The sequence below is a fragment of the Grampus griseus genome (assembly GCF_964374135.1).
Source record: "Grampus griseus genome assembly, chromosome: 2".
Lineage (NCBI taxonomy): Eukaryota > Metazoa > Chordata > Mammalia > Artiodactyla > Delphinidae > Grampus > Grampus griseus.
Genome location: NC_139018.1, coordinates 107,735,953 through 107,750,931, shown reverse-complemented (window position 1 = coordinate 107,750,931; position 14,979 = coordinate 107,735,953). Strand labels below are relative to the sequence as shown.

At 47.8% G+C, this 14,979-nt stretch overlaps 1 protein-coding gene across 3 annotated transcripts in view; it reads right to left on the bottom strand.

The window, feature by feature from the left end:
• Positions 1–1,132: 1,132 nt before the first annotated feature.
• ZNF609 (zinc finger protein 609) overlaps positions 1,133–14,979 on the bottom strand; it is a 233,599-nt gene continuing 219,752 nt past the window's right edge. For 2 of the 3 annotated variants that reach the window (XM_082647833.1, XM_082647832.1), the window contains 7 exons: positions 13,197–13,284; positions 10,134–12,474; positions 8,541–8,907; positions 6,823–6,998; positions 6,354–6,570; positions 5,801–5,879; positions 1,133–5,491 (listed from right to left, as the gene is read on the bottom strand). In XM_082647833.1, coding sequence (XP_082503959.1) covers positions 5,806–5,879; positions 6,354–6,570; positions 6,823–6,998; positions 8,541–8,907; positions 10,134–12,474; positions 13,197–13,284 — 3,263 coding nt within the window. In that variant the 3' untranslated portion in view covers positions 1,133–5,491; positions 5,801–5,805. The remainder of the gene's footprint in view (positions 5,492–5,800; positions 5,880–6,353; positions 6,571–6,822; positions 6,999–8,540; positions 8,908–10,133; positions 12,475–13,196; positions 13,285–14,979) is intronic. The other variant, XM_082647834.1, reaches the window with a different exon arrangement.

Below are 14,979 nucleotides of genomic sequence, written 5' to 3'. Positions count from 1 at the left end.
TCCCTAGGAAGGTAGTTTTCTCCTTTTGGAGCCCAGTGCCGTAAGGCATGGCTGCCCTTCCCCTGTACCACCAGCCTGATGGATAAGCTCTCAGTGGCATTGGAGGGGGCTAGAATCCTCTTCACCTATGTTTTGTTTTTTAATTTCTCGCCAGTATTTTTTTTCCCTTTTGCTTTTCTGTTTTCCCAAATGAAGTGCTGGGCATGTTTTTCCACCTCCTACAGCTTTAGAACTGTTTACTTACTTTTGAGCTGTGGCTGTCTTTACATCCTCTGAGTCTTTGGCCTATTTTCACATTGTTCTGTGTGGAGCTTACCTGTGTTTTCACCCTGGACAGGTCATTAATCTTGGACTCTACCTAATACTCATGAAAAGGAGTTCAGCACCTCTACCCCACACGGTATTAGTAGAAAGTCTGGGCCTGGGGACGTCCCTGACGGTCCAGTGGTCAGGAATCAATCCATGCTTCCACTGCAGGCAGCACAGGTTCGATGTCTGGTCGGAGATCTGATCCCACATGCCGTGCATTGCGGCCAAAAAAAACAAAACAAAAACTTTGGGCCTAGAGATGATTCAACTGAAATATGAAGGGCTTTGAAGATGTCTTCCACTGAGCACATAATCCTTAGAGGTATTATAAAGTCCGTGACTGAAAAGTGGTCATTACAGTGAGATATTTACAACAGAGGTCCACATGAATGCTGACAATGGCCAAGTTAATGTAGGCACTTTAGGATTCTGATGTTAAATTCAAACCCAAGGAATCTATAAGGCAGGGAGGGATAAGGAACCAAGAAAAACAGTTCTCATCTGCAAAGCTAGCGAGTGGACAGCAAACGTGCCTGAGACTTTGCTGCCATCTGCTGGTGGCTCCTCTTTAACACAGCCAGAGTTAGAAAGGCTGAATTGGAAACCCAGGCACTCAGCTAAGATTTCTCTTTCAAAAAGAAAAAACTTCTGCTAGGGTAAGACCACTGTCAGGAAAGAAATATGGTACCCAAAATCTGCAATTAAAAAAGCAACTTAGAAGGGGAAATATTTTGGGAGTGGGAGGGTGGAGTAGGATAGGGGAGGTATGTGAAAGGCAAACTAAGTCTAAATTTAAGAACAGGGACATTAAAAACTTTATTCAATAAATACAACAAATAATAATTTAAAAATATACTTCAAGTCCAAAGCCAATTAAGAAAAGGAAGTAGAGAGATGGGGGAAAAAAAGGGGGGAGGAGGAAGTCAGAGGAAAAGGAGAAAGTTCAAGAGGTGGAACAATGGTTTTGGTTGGGCTGTGTTTCCGAATGTACCACCCTTTGAAATTTGATCAAATGCTCTTGACCCATAAGCCCTTAGCCCTTGTTCTGATGGGGTAGCCACAGGAGTTCAGCGGCCAGGAATGATTCTCTGGGCTGTGGATCAGAGCAACTCTGGAGGCTGGCATCTGGGGGAGTGTTAGAGGCTAGTTTCCCACTCAGTCCTAAAAACCATCTGATCTAATGCCCAGGCAGGTTTAAGAAGTAGTGCAAACTCTTAGGCAGAGAGCTCCCAGCTGCATAGTTTCACAGGTGAGTGTCCAAAGCCAGGGCCTCTGGGAGACAGGTCCCAGAGTACCCAGGGGTCCAAAGCCACTTTGGTGAATGGGATCTATGGGAGAAGACAGGAGAGGCCAGGGCACAGGATAAAGCTCCTGGGCAAGCCCGCGGCCAAGCTGGAAAATACTGCTGGGCAGGAAAGAGCTGCAGGGCAGGTAGTCTGGACACTGATTCAACAGCTTGCCATCAGCCAGGGAAGGTGGAGCTGAGGATGCATATGGAGCAGGACCAGGAAGATCAGGAAAGCTGAGGGAGAAAAGTGAGGAGGAAAGAGGAGGCAGCTCAGCAGCAAACTCCAGGAGAAATAACCAGCAGCCCTCACAGGTTTGTGATTGTCTCTTAAAAAGATTTATTTTCTCTTCTTGCCTGAATGTACAAAGGCAAAAAGAGTACAGTTTGTATGTATATATATATATTTATATATATATATATATAAAAAAACAAGGAACTTGGTAATGTACACTTTACAGAAGGGAAGAATCAGGAAGACTAAAATTAAATCCAACAGAGCAATGCCAGTGGAACAAAAGCTATGAACAGCAACACTGCCCCTCCAGCCCGGGCCTCCAGCTCGCCCCAACCTGCTCCCAATGGGGGGGCTGAGCACCAAGGCAAGCGGGTGGGCTGGGGCAGGAGGGGCTGGGGACGGGGCCTGGGAGGGGCTTGATCCCAGGAGGGGCCCATGGCAGAGGATCATCGGAAAGCTTCCTGGGATGCCCTAATAATAAAACAGATAACAAAGGCCCAGAATTATGGGGCCAGCTAGCTGCCCAGTTGAATCTTGGGGGCATCAGAGTAGACACTGAGATGGTGGTAGGGTACATGGGATAATAAGTGGCGTGGGTGACCTCAAAGCCCGTATACAGTAACACTCTAGCCCTTCTGTAGTCTTACCCTCCCACTCCCGAGACCAAGCCCTTCCACCCCCACCTTGGAGCCTGGAGAGAAGAGGTTCAAGAAGCATCATTTCACTTCATGGGGTGCCGTCTTAACCCTTCTGCATGTGGTCCTTTGACCTTGAGATGTGTGGAGAGGGTGAGGTAAGAGAAGGAAATACACATGTATACATACATGTACAGGCAGGGAAAGGGGATGAGGGGAACTGGCACAGCTTAAATGAGGAAGAAGCAGATGTGAATCCTAAAGAGCAGCTCTCCAGGCCATGGCTGTCCTACCTGGGGACAAGGCTTCTTCCCTCCAGCTTCTCTGTGGGGCCTGGAGGAGCAACGTCTGTCAAAAGAACTGGGCAGGGGTAGCTCAGAGAGAGCCTTGGCCTGGTGGTCTCGGCCCTTAGCAGCCAACACTTCCAGCCTTTGCTGGGGTAAGGTGGGTGGGAATCCTTGAGTGTCTCATCCCTATGACCAGGTCATGGGTGCCACAGTTTCCCCCTCTGTGTTCTTTCTCCCCACAGAGAGAGGTTAGGGGCGGACAGCAAACCCTTCACTCAGTACTCGTTAAGGGTCTCTATTTCATCCATCAGTGCTGCTGTTCTGTGTTACTTCAGGGAGGGAAGACTGGACCTGGCAAGGATCGGGGACCAGGAGGATCAGGGATCAGGCGAAGGCAGTGCCATTCTGCCACTGCTCCTTTTACCTGCTCTTCTGGGCAGCTCAGCTCCTGCCTTTCAAGGGAGACTTGGATATAAGGATCAAAGAGCCAAATGTTTTTCAAGGAAAAAAAAGAAAAAACTGTTCCCTTCTGCAGAACCCAAGGATGCCCTGCTAATACAGAAGCTCTTCTTCTCTGTTACAGAACAAAGTGGAAAGGGGCCATGCCTGCCCAACAGGAAAGAAAATGACTCCAAACCGTTTCTTCACAATATGTACAGAGCACGCTGTAAAAGCCAGCGCCAGATACAAAACACACAACAATATTTAAAAACAAACAGGAACAGAGATGGGCCTTGGCTCCACCCGACAGAGTCTGGGAGGGCAAAATCAGGCTGAAATTCAGGTGGGATTAAGGTGTCCACACCAACGACCTCCATGGGTAAAAGGGGAGTCACTGCTCAGAGCACTGCCTGCTGGGGCATCAGGAGGCAGAAGGACTGAATGGGGAAGGGAGGCTGCCTGGGGCCTGTTAAGAGGTCTACATCAGTGGGGTTTTGGGGAGGGCTCAGAACCCAACTTGAACAAAAACAAGGACATGGAAACCTAGAGGAAAGGTCTATAGGTCAGAGGGGCTCCTCTTGGGCAAAAGACCCTAAGCCTCTCTAGAACAGGGCTCTGGGGATCTTGGAACGCAGCTTCCACTGGGCATTGTGCTTACTGTCTTTCATCTCCATGCCCCAAACTGTCAGAGCCAAGTCCCTGCTCTTAAATGGTCATTTTTGGCACTCTGGTCACAAACACCCATCTCTAACCTAGGTTGGTGTCTGTCAGTCTTCAACTCTCTCTCAATCCACAAGGTCAACGAAAGACAGGAGAGGAAGAAGACAAAGGGATGATACGTCAAAAACTAAGAGCTAAAGCTCCCCACACCTTGGGGAAGAAGTGACTCCAATAAAGCTACCAAATCACTGTCACTTTCCCAGTGACACAGCATAGAGCCTGGACTGGGACTGCATTTCTAAGGAGAGCAGAGAAATGTCTCTGCCTCAAAGCACAGCTCCACTGACTACACTCTGTGGCTCCAAGGAGTAATGGCTCGCATGTGTTATCCCAGGGTCTAAGGAATAGGTAATCTCCCATGGTCAGTAGCCCCTAAAACAAAAAAGTGTGTTACAAAAAAACACGGCTTATATTGGCACACATGGGGTTACAGGTTGAGCTACATAAAGTCTTGTAGTTGTGTACAGAGAAATTGGGCTGTATGGACTTGTGGCCCTAGATGAGGAGGATACTCAGATGGCTGCTTGGACAGGACATCTCCTAGAAGGGCTGGGTGCTCCCAGGGCCTGCCTCCTGGCTTACGCTCAGGTGACCTGGCAGACTCCAAAGCTCCCCATGCTGGGGGAGACTATTTTACCTGCCTGAGCCTTAAGAGCCAAGCAGTGGAAAAGAAGAGGAGAGATCAGTGTGGGGATCCCCCTGGGAAAGGCACCAAGGGGTCGGGAGGGAGGTGAGAGAAGGGCAAGGAGTGGGGGCTAAGCAGCAGCAGGGCTTAGTGGGGTTGCAGCTTCTAGTTCACAGACTCCAATTCGTGCTCCAGCTCAAGCTCTCGCCCGGAATCCCCGGGGAGCTCTGTGCTGGTGTTGGGACCCCTGGCCCTCTGCCTGACAGGCAGCCCAAGGCCATGGTGGGGCAAATGCCTTGGTCTCCCTTTCCAGGCTGGGCTCTGAGCGTTTACATGTGCTCATGTGAGACGGGAGAAGTCTTCATGTTTGAAGACCTTGTTTTCACAACTGCAGAGAAAACAGCCCCCAATTTCTTTCCTGAGATTCTAATCCCTCCATGTGCTGCCAGTTCCCAGGGCCCAAACCACTGGGGAGATGCAGGGTCTGGTGATGGTGGTAATGATGGTGAGAGGGGTATGGCTGCTGTGCTGTCTTCAGACCTTACCCAGTGCTCGGGGGTCCCTCCCTGGGGGGCTTGGTACTGCTCCGGCAGCTGACCAGGGGCTTGGGGAACAGACCAGTGACTTCTTCTCTGGGCTGAGGCCCTGTTCCCCTGGTTGCTCCCCGTGCCTTCACCTCCACAGAGGCCACAAGAGTCACTACTGTGGCCAAGAGAATAAATATTTTTGCTAAGTACCGGCTCTCCAGCTCCTGAGGAAGAGGGAGGGTCAGGGAGTCCGGGGGTCTGGTGGAGGCGAGATAACCAAGGGTCTGCCTTCAGTCATGGTGGGAGCGGCAAACAGGATGATCAATACCATTTAACTGATGTCTAAATGGCACCTCCAGCACCTCCTTGGGTGAGCCAGTCTGGGCCCGTGAAGCTGACTTTATCCGGGCACTTGGTGTTCTTTCTGCAAGGGAAACATGGACAGATAACCAGGCATTCAGCCCGCTGGTAAAAAGAACCACAGGGTGGTGCTCCAAGAAAATGAACTGCAGAGGAGGCCAGTCCTGGTCGCTGGGGAAGACGTGTTCCACAGCTCCTCTCAGAGGCAGATGGCTTCATGGGAGACTTATACAAGAGGCTTGCCCAGGGTTCCGCCATTTCCAGACCACAGCCCACAGAGCTATCCTTCACTGTGGCTCTGCAGGGATTCTGTGATCCAGGTATCACCTATCCCTGCTCTCTAGGTGTTGCCCCAAATTAAAAAGTTACTTACCATTCTCACCTCCGGGGGGGTGGGTAGAGTGAAGGAGTGGAGCCTTGCTGGCTGGCAACAATGGCTGTAGAAGAAAGCCCTGAGTGAGAAGGAGGATGTGTTAGTGTGGGACTCCCAGACCCTCCCCTTAAGCACTCTCCCTTTTTGCCAGCTGAGTGGGTATTGGGAAGAGCTTCTCCTTAAATTCCTAGCTCCACTGAGTTCTGGGGTGCTGACAGAAGAAAATCTGATACTTGGATAGATACAGCGGCTCGGGATAGATAGTCAGGCTCTGTTTTTCAGTTGCTTGTTACTCTTTGGCTGTGGGAACACCTGCTCCTTATTCTTCTGAATATCAAAGCCAATTTTCCGGAGGAGTTTGAGAATCCCCAAGCTCCAAGGGATGAAACAAATGTCATGATTTTACTGATTGTCTGCAGGAGGCTAGGACTATGGACAGATGAGACGCTCAAGGGAAAAAAGGGGGGGGGCGGTTCTTGCCAGGGGCCCCCTGCTATGGGCAGTGCTACTGGGATGGACTAGAAAGGATAGGAAGTGGGGAAGTGAGGCTTACCTGCTGCATAGGGTAAGTTGTACTGTGCTGGGAGCAGTGAGTACCCCAAGTGGTGGTGGTGGTGGTGTGTGGACATCAGGCGCTGAGAAGGGGAGGTTCGGGGCCGGTCAACACTCCTTTCACCCCCGCCTGCTCCCCCGACGCTGCTACAGCTGCCACCACCCCCAACCGCCCCACAGCCTCCCCGATCTCTCTCCTGAGAAGTTTTATCACTTATCTGGAAAGGAAAGCAGACACAAAAGCTCTACTGTGAGACACATACATGAAAGCAAGATGCCCAGAGCCCACATTACAGCTCCTTAAAGATGCAGGTCACCTAAGAATCAAGGAGGTGCCTGGCAGAGCTATTGTCAAGTCAGCCAAACCACACTGTGGTTAGGTAGGACTTGAACTAGTCCATCCTCTCCCAGACCCTGGATCTGGCCTTATTTGTCCCTGACAACAGTCAGTGTCACTGCACTTCCCTCACCGTGGGAGACTTGCTCTTGTAATGACTGGCATGCTGCTGCAAGAGGTCCAGGGCTTTGGACTCTGAGCTGGATTTACAACTGACACTGGGGCTGGCTCGTGCCTTGTCAGCATCTTCACCCCCTGAGACCTTGCTGCCATACGGGGAGAAAGAGTAGCTGGAAGGCAGGTAGGAACCTGGGGAAGAGAAATAAAGCAGTCAAAGAAATGGGAGAGGGAGAAGAAACTCTGCTTCAGTGAGCCTGGTGAGGCTCAGGCTGAGATATTTTCTACTGCAGTGTCTTCGGGCTGAGACTCAGTGTGTACTTCCTTTACTGAGCTCTAGAGGCAAACAGCTAAGGGATATTAGGAACATGGCCCTCAGTTTCTGGGGAACCAACTTCCTTAGAGCCCCAATCTCAGATTCATCTTGGAGAGGTGATACAGTCATAGGATTTGAAAGATATTGGATATGGAGATGTCCTTGGGCTCAAATCCTTCCTCTACTTACCAGTTAGGTAACCCTGAACAAAATTAACAAATTAATTAGCTCAAATTAACCTTCTGAGCTTCAGTTTCTTGACCATCAAAATGAAGATACCAATACTTATTTCATAGGATGACAGAGAAGATTAAATAAGATAATGTACATAAATCACCTAGTCCAGTGCCTGGCACAGAGCAGGTACTCATCAAATAGAACAACTGTTTTTATATAGAAGGACTGGGGTAACAGGAGAAGGGAATACTACAGGATGAGACAATTTCCTATCTCAGTTTGAAAAGCTTAAGTGTCCTACTTAGTATTTGCCTTATAATGTCAATATCAAGCCTATTTCAGCTGCTCTCCTATAGGGATGTGGGAGCTCCAAGAAGTGAAAGAAAGAGTCTTCCACCCCAGAAGCATCCCACATGGCTCTTCAGGCAACAGAGATCAGTGAGTAAAGTGAGCCTTTTCTTCTAACAAGTTAAAAAACACTTTAACTCCTACCTTGTGCCTCCCTTCCCAAGAACTCATGGATGGCAGTATAAAGAGTTTATCTTTCCCAGACTGAATCTTTCTAGCTGGACTTACCCCCAGTATGACTTCAAACTGCTCTTCCCCTCACCAACTGCCTCCTGACCTTACAGCTAAACACAATTTTGCAAATGAATACATGCACTCTCCTGGGTTGAATTTTATTTGTTCCACCGGTTCTCTCCTGCTACAATTAAGTTGTAAGCTCCTTGAGGGGATTGAGCTAGTCTTCCGCTATTTCTTTTGTATTCCCCACAGTGCCTAGCACATTGCAAAATGTAGAGTCTGTGTTTTTGTTTGTTTGTTTTTCTGGCCATGCCCCGAGGCATGTGGGATCTTAGTTCCCTGACCAAGGATTGAACCTGTACCGGCTGGGACCACCAGGGGAGTCCCTAGAGTATATGTTTAGAAAATCCCAGCTGAGGGAAGACGGCTCTGGTAGAGAGGGGGTTTTGCCTTTAGTTATCCATAAAAATTGACTGTAGAGTCAACCCTCTAGCTGGTGCAAGGGAGGGAGAAGTGGTCCCACAGACTGTAAGTAGGGGTCATTCAAGGAGCTCAGGATTAGTGCCCACTTCACAGAAGGCCACATTCAAATCAGAGCTGTCATCTACCTGAGCCTCAGTAAGACTTAGAGCTGAGCAAGAAAACTCTGGATTCGAAATCTGTGCCTCATTTACCTTCCCACTGAATGGAACAGCAGCTGGAATTCGGTGCCGTACCTGGGTAGTTCTGCATCATCACGGCAGGCATACCCCGGTAGCTGGGGTGGTTGGGGTCATAGGACTGGCTGTAGGAGTAGCCGTGCATGTAGGGGATGTAGGACTGGTGCTGGGTGAGGGGAGAGGACACAGGCACGTGGACACCTGGTCGGGGCTCCTTGCTCCCGAGGCGGGATTCCTCAGACGTGGGCAGCTTGCAGTCACTACTTGTGCTTTCCTTCCCGTCCTCCTTGGGCACAGAGTCCTTACTCCAACTCCTTTCCTCCTTCAGTTTGCGGTCCCGCTCCTCCTTCCACCGCTCATCCTCTGACTTGATGTCTGAGTACTTAGCAGGATAAACATATGTCCACATCCGGGGCTCTGCTTCCTACAACAATCACAGAATGAGCTCTGAGCGTTTTACAGATTTCAAGCCCAATGTCCCCGTAGAAACACCAGAGCAGATAATACTAGACATCTGGGGCACAGCAGGATCTTGGCCTCTACTGACCTTTGTTTAAAATCACCTCTGCTCCCTCCTGCTTAAATGCCTGTCTCCTCCCCCCATAAAAGGAAATAAGATGTGGTGAAAGAAAGGGAAAATCCACCAGTGGGTCTTCTCTAGGCGAGAACAAGCATTCTGGGGAAAGGACTCCTTGACTAGAAGAAGCCGTTCCCTTTCCAAGGATATTTAGGTGGTTTCCCTTCTTCAGAGCAAACTCAGGGGCAGAGAGCTACAGGTGCTGCCCCGCTCAGAGGAGGGTGGTCTAACTGTGGCACAAAGAGGGAAGGGGAGACTTTCTAAGTCTGAGGAACAGAGCAAAATGTAAGACCAAGTTCTTAGTTCTAACTCTGCCTAGAAAACCTTTTTGAGAGTAACTCACTGTGAGTTGTGTACTTCTGGCCTACTTTAAAAAATGGAGAGACCACCATTAACTCATTCCATAGGAACCACACAGTGGAAGAAACCTGAACTAGGAGTCACTAGATAACCTGGGTTCCAGTTCTGGCTCTGCCAGTTAAGCCTCAAGTAATTCCAGACAAATCAAGCTAACTTGCCTGGGCCTCTCTTGTCAAATGCGAAAAACACCTTTTACTGGTGTAAAAAGTGCTTTTTTTAAAAAAAATGTTAGGGCTTTCCTGGTGGCACAGTGGTTAAGACTCCGCCTGCCAACACAGAGGACACAGGTTCGAGCCCTGGTCCGGGAAGATCCCACATGCCATGAAGCAACTAAGCCCGTGCGCCACAACTACTGAGCCTGCGCTCTACAGCCCACGCGCCACAACTACTGAAGCCCGCGCACCTAGAGCCCGTGCTCCGCAACAAGAGAAGCGACCGCAATGAGAAGCCCGCGCACTGCAACGAAGAGTAGACCCCGCTCGATGCAACTAGAGAAAGCCTGCGTACAGCAACGAAGACCCAACGCAGCCAAAGATAAATAAGAAACAAACAAAAAAAGTTAAAATGATTTACCAAAGTAAAGAATCCGTAAAATTATAGATTTATTCTGCAAATCTGTATTCTGTTGATTCCCTACAAAAGGACAGCCCTGATTTGTGAGTAAGACAGAAAAACTATCAAACGGTATTTCTATTTCCTTCCAGAACAGTTACCTGTCGGTACCAGAGTATTGGATCCACCTCTGCCTGTCGGCCACACTCGGCACCTGTCTTCGCCTCAGAGGCCTCCTTGCCTAGGTGGCTGGCCTCACTCAGCTTTACTTTAAGTCCTTCCGGGGCCTGGCTGGGGAGCTTGGAAGAGTCATCCAACTTGGGAATAATGACTGATTTGGCAGGGTCAGCCCCTTGCTCCTTGGCCTTCCCGGGTCCTGACTTCACCAGGTCTGTCAGGCTGGGGGCCTTGGTGAGACTTGGTGGAACTGACGGCTTTTGCTTCCATTCTTCCTTGAGTGCTGCCTCCCGCTCCTTCAGGCCCATCTCTGCCTTCTTATCCAGTCCCCGCTGCTGCTGCTCCAAGCTCTGCCGTTTCTGCTGTTCTTCATACTGCTGCCGGTAGGCTGTGTTAGTGCTCAGGAGGTGGGTGTGGTAGCTCTGGTCGCTGTAGCCGTAGGGGGGCACATAGGCATACTGGTTGTAGTACAGGGACTGCATGTACATGTTGGGACGTTGCTGGATGACAGAGGGCTGCTGACTGGAAATGCTCAGCTCTGGTTTCTTTTCCTCACAGGCATCGTTCTTCACTTTTCCCTCTATGCTCTCAGGCTCCTCATCCTTTTTTGTCTTCAGGGCCTGGCTCTCCACTCCTGCCTGGCTGCTGGGGTTCAGAGCCCCTGGGCTGGATTGTGTGTAACTTGGAGAGTAGTAACTCTCAAAGCCTTGGTAATATGGTGAGTCTTTGCTCTGTGGCTGAGGGGGGAAAAGGGTTTTCTTGGCCCCGTCCTTAGCCAACTGTTCAGGGTCCTTTGATTTGACGCTTTCCACTTTGCCCTCCCCATCCTCCCCCGCATCAGAGATGTCGGAGTATGCAGGGCTGTTGGTTTTGACTGAGCTGGCTTCAGCCCCATTCTGGGTCACTACATGTAAGGGGGTCATGGGCTGGGTAGGGGTAGTGCTATCTAGGCGGCTACAGCCTCCAATTGAAGGGCTGGGAGCATTGTCCGTGAAGCTGTAGATCTTGTCAGCTTCCGCCTTGATGCTAGCCAGTCGGCTCTGGTGGGGGTCTGAGGAGCCATTTAGGAGCACCTCCATCTTCATCCCATCTCCTGATGATTCCCTGAATGGGCTTTTGCCTTCTTCTGCTCGACACACCTTCCCAGGGGTCAGAGGACTTTCAAGTTCCTTTGAAGATTCCTTCTTTTTTTTGTCTTTCTTTTTCTTGTCCTTGGCTGGAGTCAAGGCAGGGTTGACTGTGAAAGGTTCTCCCATCACAGTGGGCTTGGGCTGAATGGGCTTCAGCTGGGGGCTGTTGGGCATGGCCTGGACCACTGTGGTGGTCAAGGCTGAGGAGGAGCCTGGGCTTGCTGCTGTGAAGGTGGCTGTCTGGAAGGTGTAAATCTGCTGTGGGGGGATGGCAGGGGCAATGGGCCGGGCTGACTTTAAACTTTTGGAAGGAATCTTTTCAGGTTTCAAACTAGAGGGCTTTTTACATTTTTCTTTTTCCATACACTTCCTTTCCAAAGACTCAAAGGCATCATTGCTTGTTTCATCCATTACTGAGGGTCCATCATCAGAGCCATCATTGGATAAGGCCCCGAGATCTGGGTCCCCTTCCCCACTCAGCTTTTTCTTACAGAGGCCTTTTGTGCTGAATTTGCTTGAAGGAGAAGGGCTGTGGGGCTCTATGAGCCGAACTTTGGGGGTAGCGGAGCGGGCAGGGGACAAGGAACCTTTTTGTGAGACAGATGCACCATTGCAGCTCCCGAGGTCTGCATGTAGGGTGGGCTCCTCTCCGTACTCACTGTCTCCATCTGCTTCTGGCTTGCTGTCGTCATCTGTATGGGCATGAGCTTGGTGGTACTTAAGTCCATTGATGTGCTTGTACTTTTTGTTGCAGTTTGGGTGGGGACAGTCAATCAGGACTGGGGAAGGACAATTTCTGTCTAGAACAGTGGGTTCCACTTTGGTCCCAGGGAGGGGGCCAGTGGCTGAGCCCATGGAATTAGTACGGACACGCTTGCTCCCTTTGGAGTCCTCTGAGCTAGAATTCAGCTCCATGTCTGAAAGGGGTTTGTTTTTCCGCTTAGTAGCTGAGGAAGGGCTGGCCTTGACATCCTCAGAGGTGCTGCTGGCAGCTGGGCGATGTTCCGAAGAATTCTGGCTGCCCCGACGGCCTTTGCTATTGGCTCCTGCTCGGGTTTTGCTGCTACTGCTGGTCCCTTTGCTGTCAGAGGCTGTGGCTGTCTCATTGACAGGTGTGTTACTGTTGGGACGCATGCGTTTGCCTCTACCCCGACCATTGCGCATTTCCAAGTCACTGGTGGGAGAGTCACAGAACCTTGGCAAATGACAAACACAACAGGATATTATTAAGAAAAAAAGCTATCTTCAAACCAGTTTAGCTGCAGCCTCCAGAAGAACTGTCCATATGGTAACTATCATTTTCAGTGAATATGATTTGTTAAAGGAACTTCTGAAAGCATGGTAACTGCATTAACTGGTGAGCTCCTAGAATGTTATCTGCATACTAACTATAAATTATTCCCCAAGATTTGGGTTCCCCTAACCCTGACAAACTGGAAATTAATATTAGGAACCAGCCGTAAAGTGCTATTCCCTGAAATATCAGTCTTACGGCCAACTGCAACTTTGAAAAGGTCCTTGTGAAACCCAGACTGTCTAGTGGAGTTTATGAAACTGAAAATGTTTTCGAGTTTAAACTTCTGAGAGATAGCTACTATCAAAAAACATCATCAATGAATGCTTATTCACCTGTAGTCAGATTCTGGCCTTGGTCTCAAGGTGACTGTAGGTAGAAGCCAGAATTCAGTCATTCCAGATAAAGGCTTAAATAGGATCTTCTCACCATTCCTACCCATTGATTTATTCTTCTTGAATGCCAGATGAATATAATGCCTTCCCTTGTTTCTATAACATAACTGTCCTTTAAAAGCTGGGTGTCTTTTAAAAGCTGTCCAATTCTAACAGGATAAAGGTATAAGGGATCACTGATGAGGGTGGTTCAGATTAACATAAGCTAAAAAGCTGTAGAGTGCTTACCTGGGGGGTGCCCAGTCATGTCGTGTGCAGTCAAGAAGTGTACCTACATAAGTCTTGTTCCTCCATGTTACATTCACCACCAACATCCCTGAAAGACAAGAAGACTCAGATATAGACAAGAGAAATGCTGTTGGCCACTGAGAAGAGTATTTTCCATCTGAGTAGCATTCTGGCTCCAGTAGGAGGGTTTAGGGGGTGCTCTAGGTCCCAGTGGGCCTAACAGCATTAGGCTGGAATAGTTCCATGGGAACTGCCTACAACACTAACAGGGCCCCTTAGGATGGGCAATGGTTGCAAAGATTCCATGGTCCAGTTAAGGCACATTTTCCTAACTTTTAAAAAATTACACAGTATTTCAAATACACTAAAAAAATACAAAGGATAACTAAACAAAAACTCATGTACCCACCACCCAGCTCAATGGATTTATAAAATTTTGTGCTATACTTGCAACAGATTTATTTTTTAAAGAATAAAACATCATAGTTGAAAACCATTGTTTACTATATTTTCAAACTTGCCATTGATAGGATCATGCTGGGTATATAACTTACCTTTCTCACTTAACATTACAAATTTGAGATTTATCAATGTTGACATGAAGAGCTTAACCCATTTATTTTAATGGTGCTCAAGTATGTCATTGCATGATTTGACCACAATTTATACATACTGTTGATGGAAATTTAGATGTTTCTTGCACATTTTCACTCTTAAATGACATCACAGTGAACATTCCTGACATGTTCATTTTATTTAAAAATGGTTTTGAACAGATACCATAGTCACACTCCAAAATTTAAAAGGTAGCAAAAAAAAAAAAAAATGCAGACAAACCCCAAAATAAAATGAAGTGTCCCTCCTGTCACTGTTCTTCAGCTTTGCAGGTCCCATACTCAGAAACACCCAAGGATATCCATGTACTCCTCCAGAGGTATTTTATATATTTATAAGCAAATATGTTTATACATTCTTCCTCAAATGGTAGCAATGTACACCAGTGTTCTGCACATTTTCCACATAACCATATATTTTGGATCATTCCACATGAGTAAACATAGAACTACTTCATTCTTTTCAATGGCTGCATATGAATGATTTCAAACCGTACCAACATTTATTTATCCAGTCCCCTGTTGATGAACATTTAGGTTGCTTCATTCTTCTGCTGTTACAAATAACGCTGAATAAATAACCTAGTACAAATGTCTTATCTTACATATCACAGAATATATCTGTAAGATAAATTCCTATAAGTAAAACTGCTAATCACAGAGCATTTGTATTTGGATTTTTCATAAATACTGCCAATTTGCCCTCAGAGAGGATGTACTAATTTATAAACCCACCAGTAGTTCATGAGAACACCTGTTGTCCCTTCCCTGTGGCAACATAGTATTCTCAAACTTTCTGGTTTTGCCAATCTGACTGGAGAAAAATGGTGTTTTATGTAGTTTTAATGTCATGTTTCTTATTATGAGTTCGTATAGCATTTCATTACAAGATACCATTATGAGACATTTGTATTTACCTTCTAATGAACTGTCTGTTCATATCCTTTTCTCATTTTTCTACTGAATTATAGTCTTTTTCTTATTTGTGACTGTTTATATACCACAGTAAGCCTTTTGACTGTACTACAAATCAGATATTTCCCTCAGTTTGTCATTTGCCAACGGTGGTTAATGCTATGCAGAAATTACTTACTTTTAGGTTGTTACATTTATCAATCTTTTATGGCTTCAGAATTTTTATCATATTTCAAAAGGCTTTCCCCATTCCA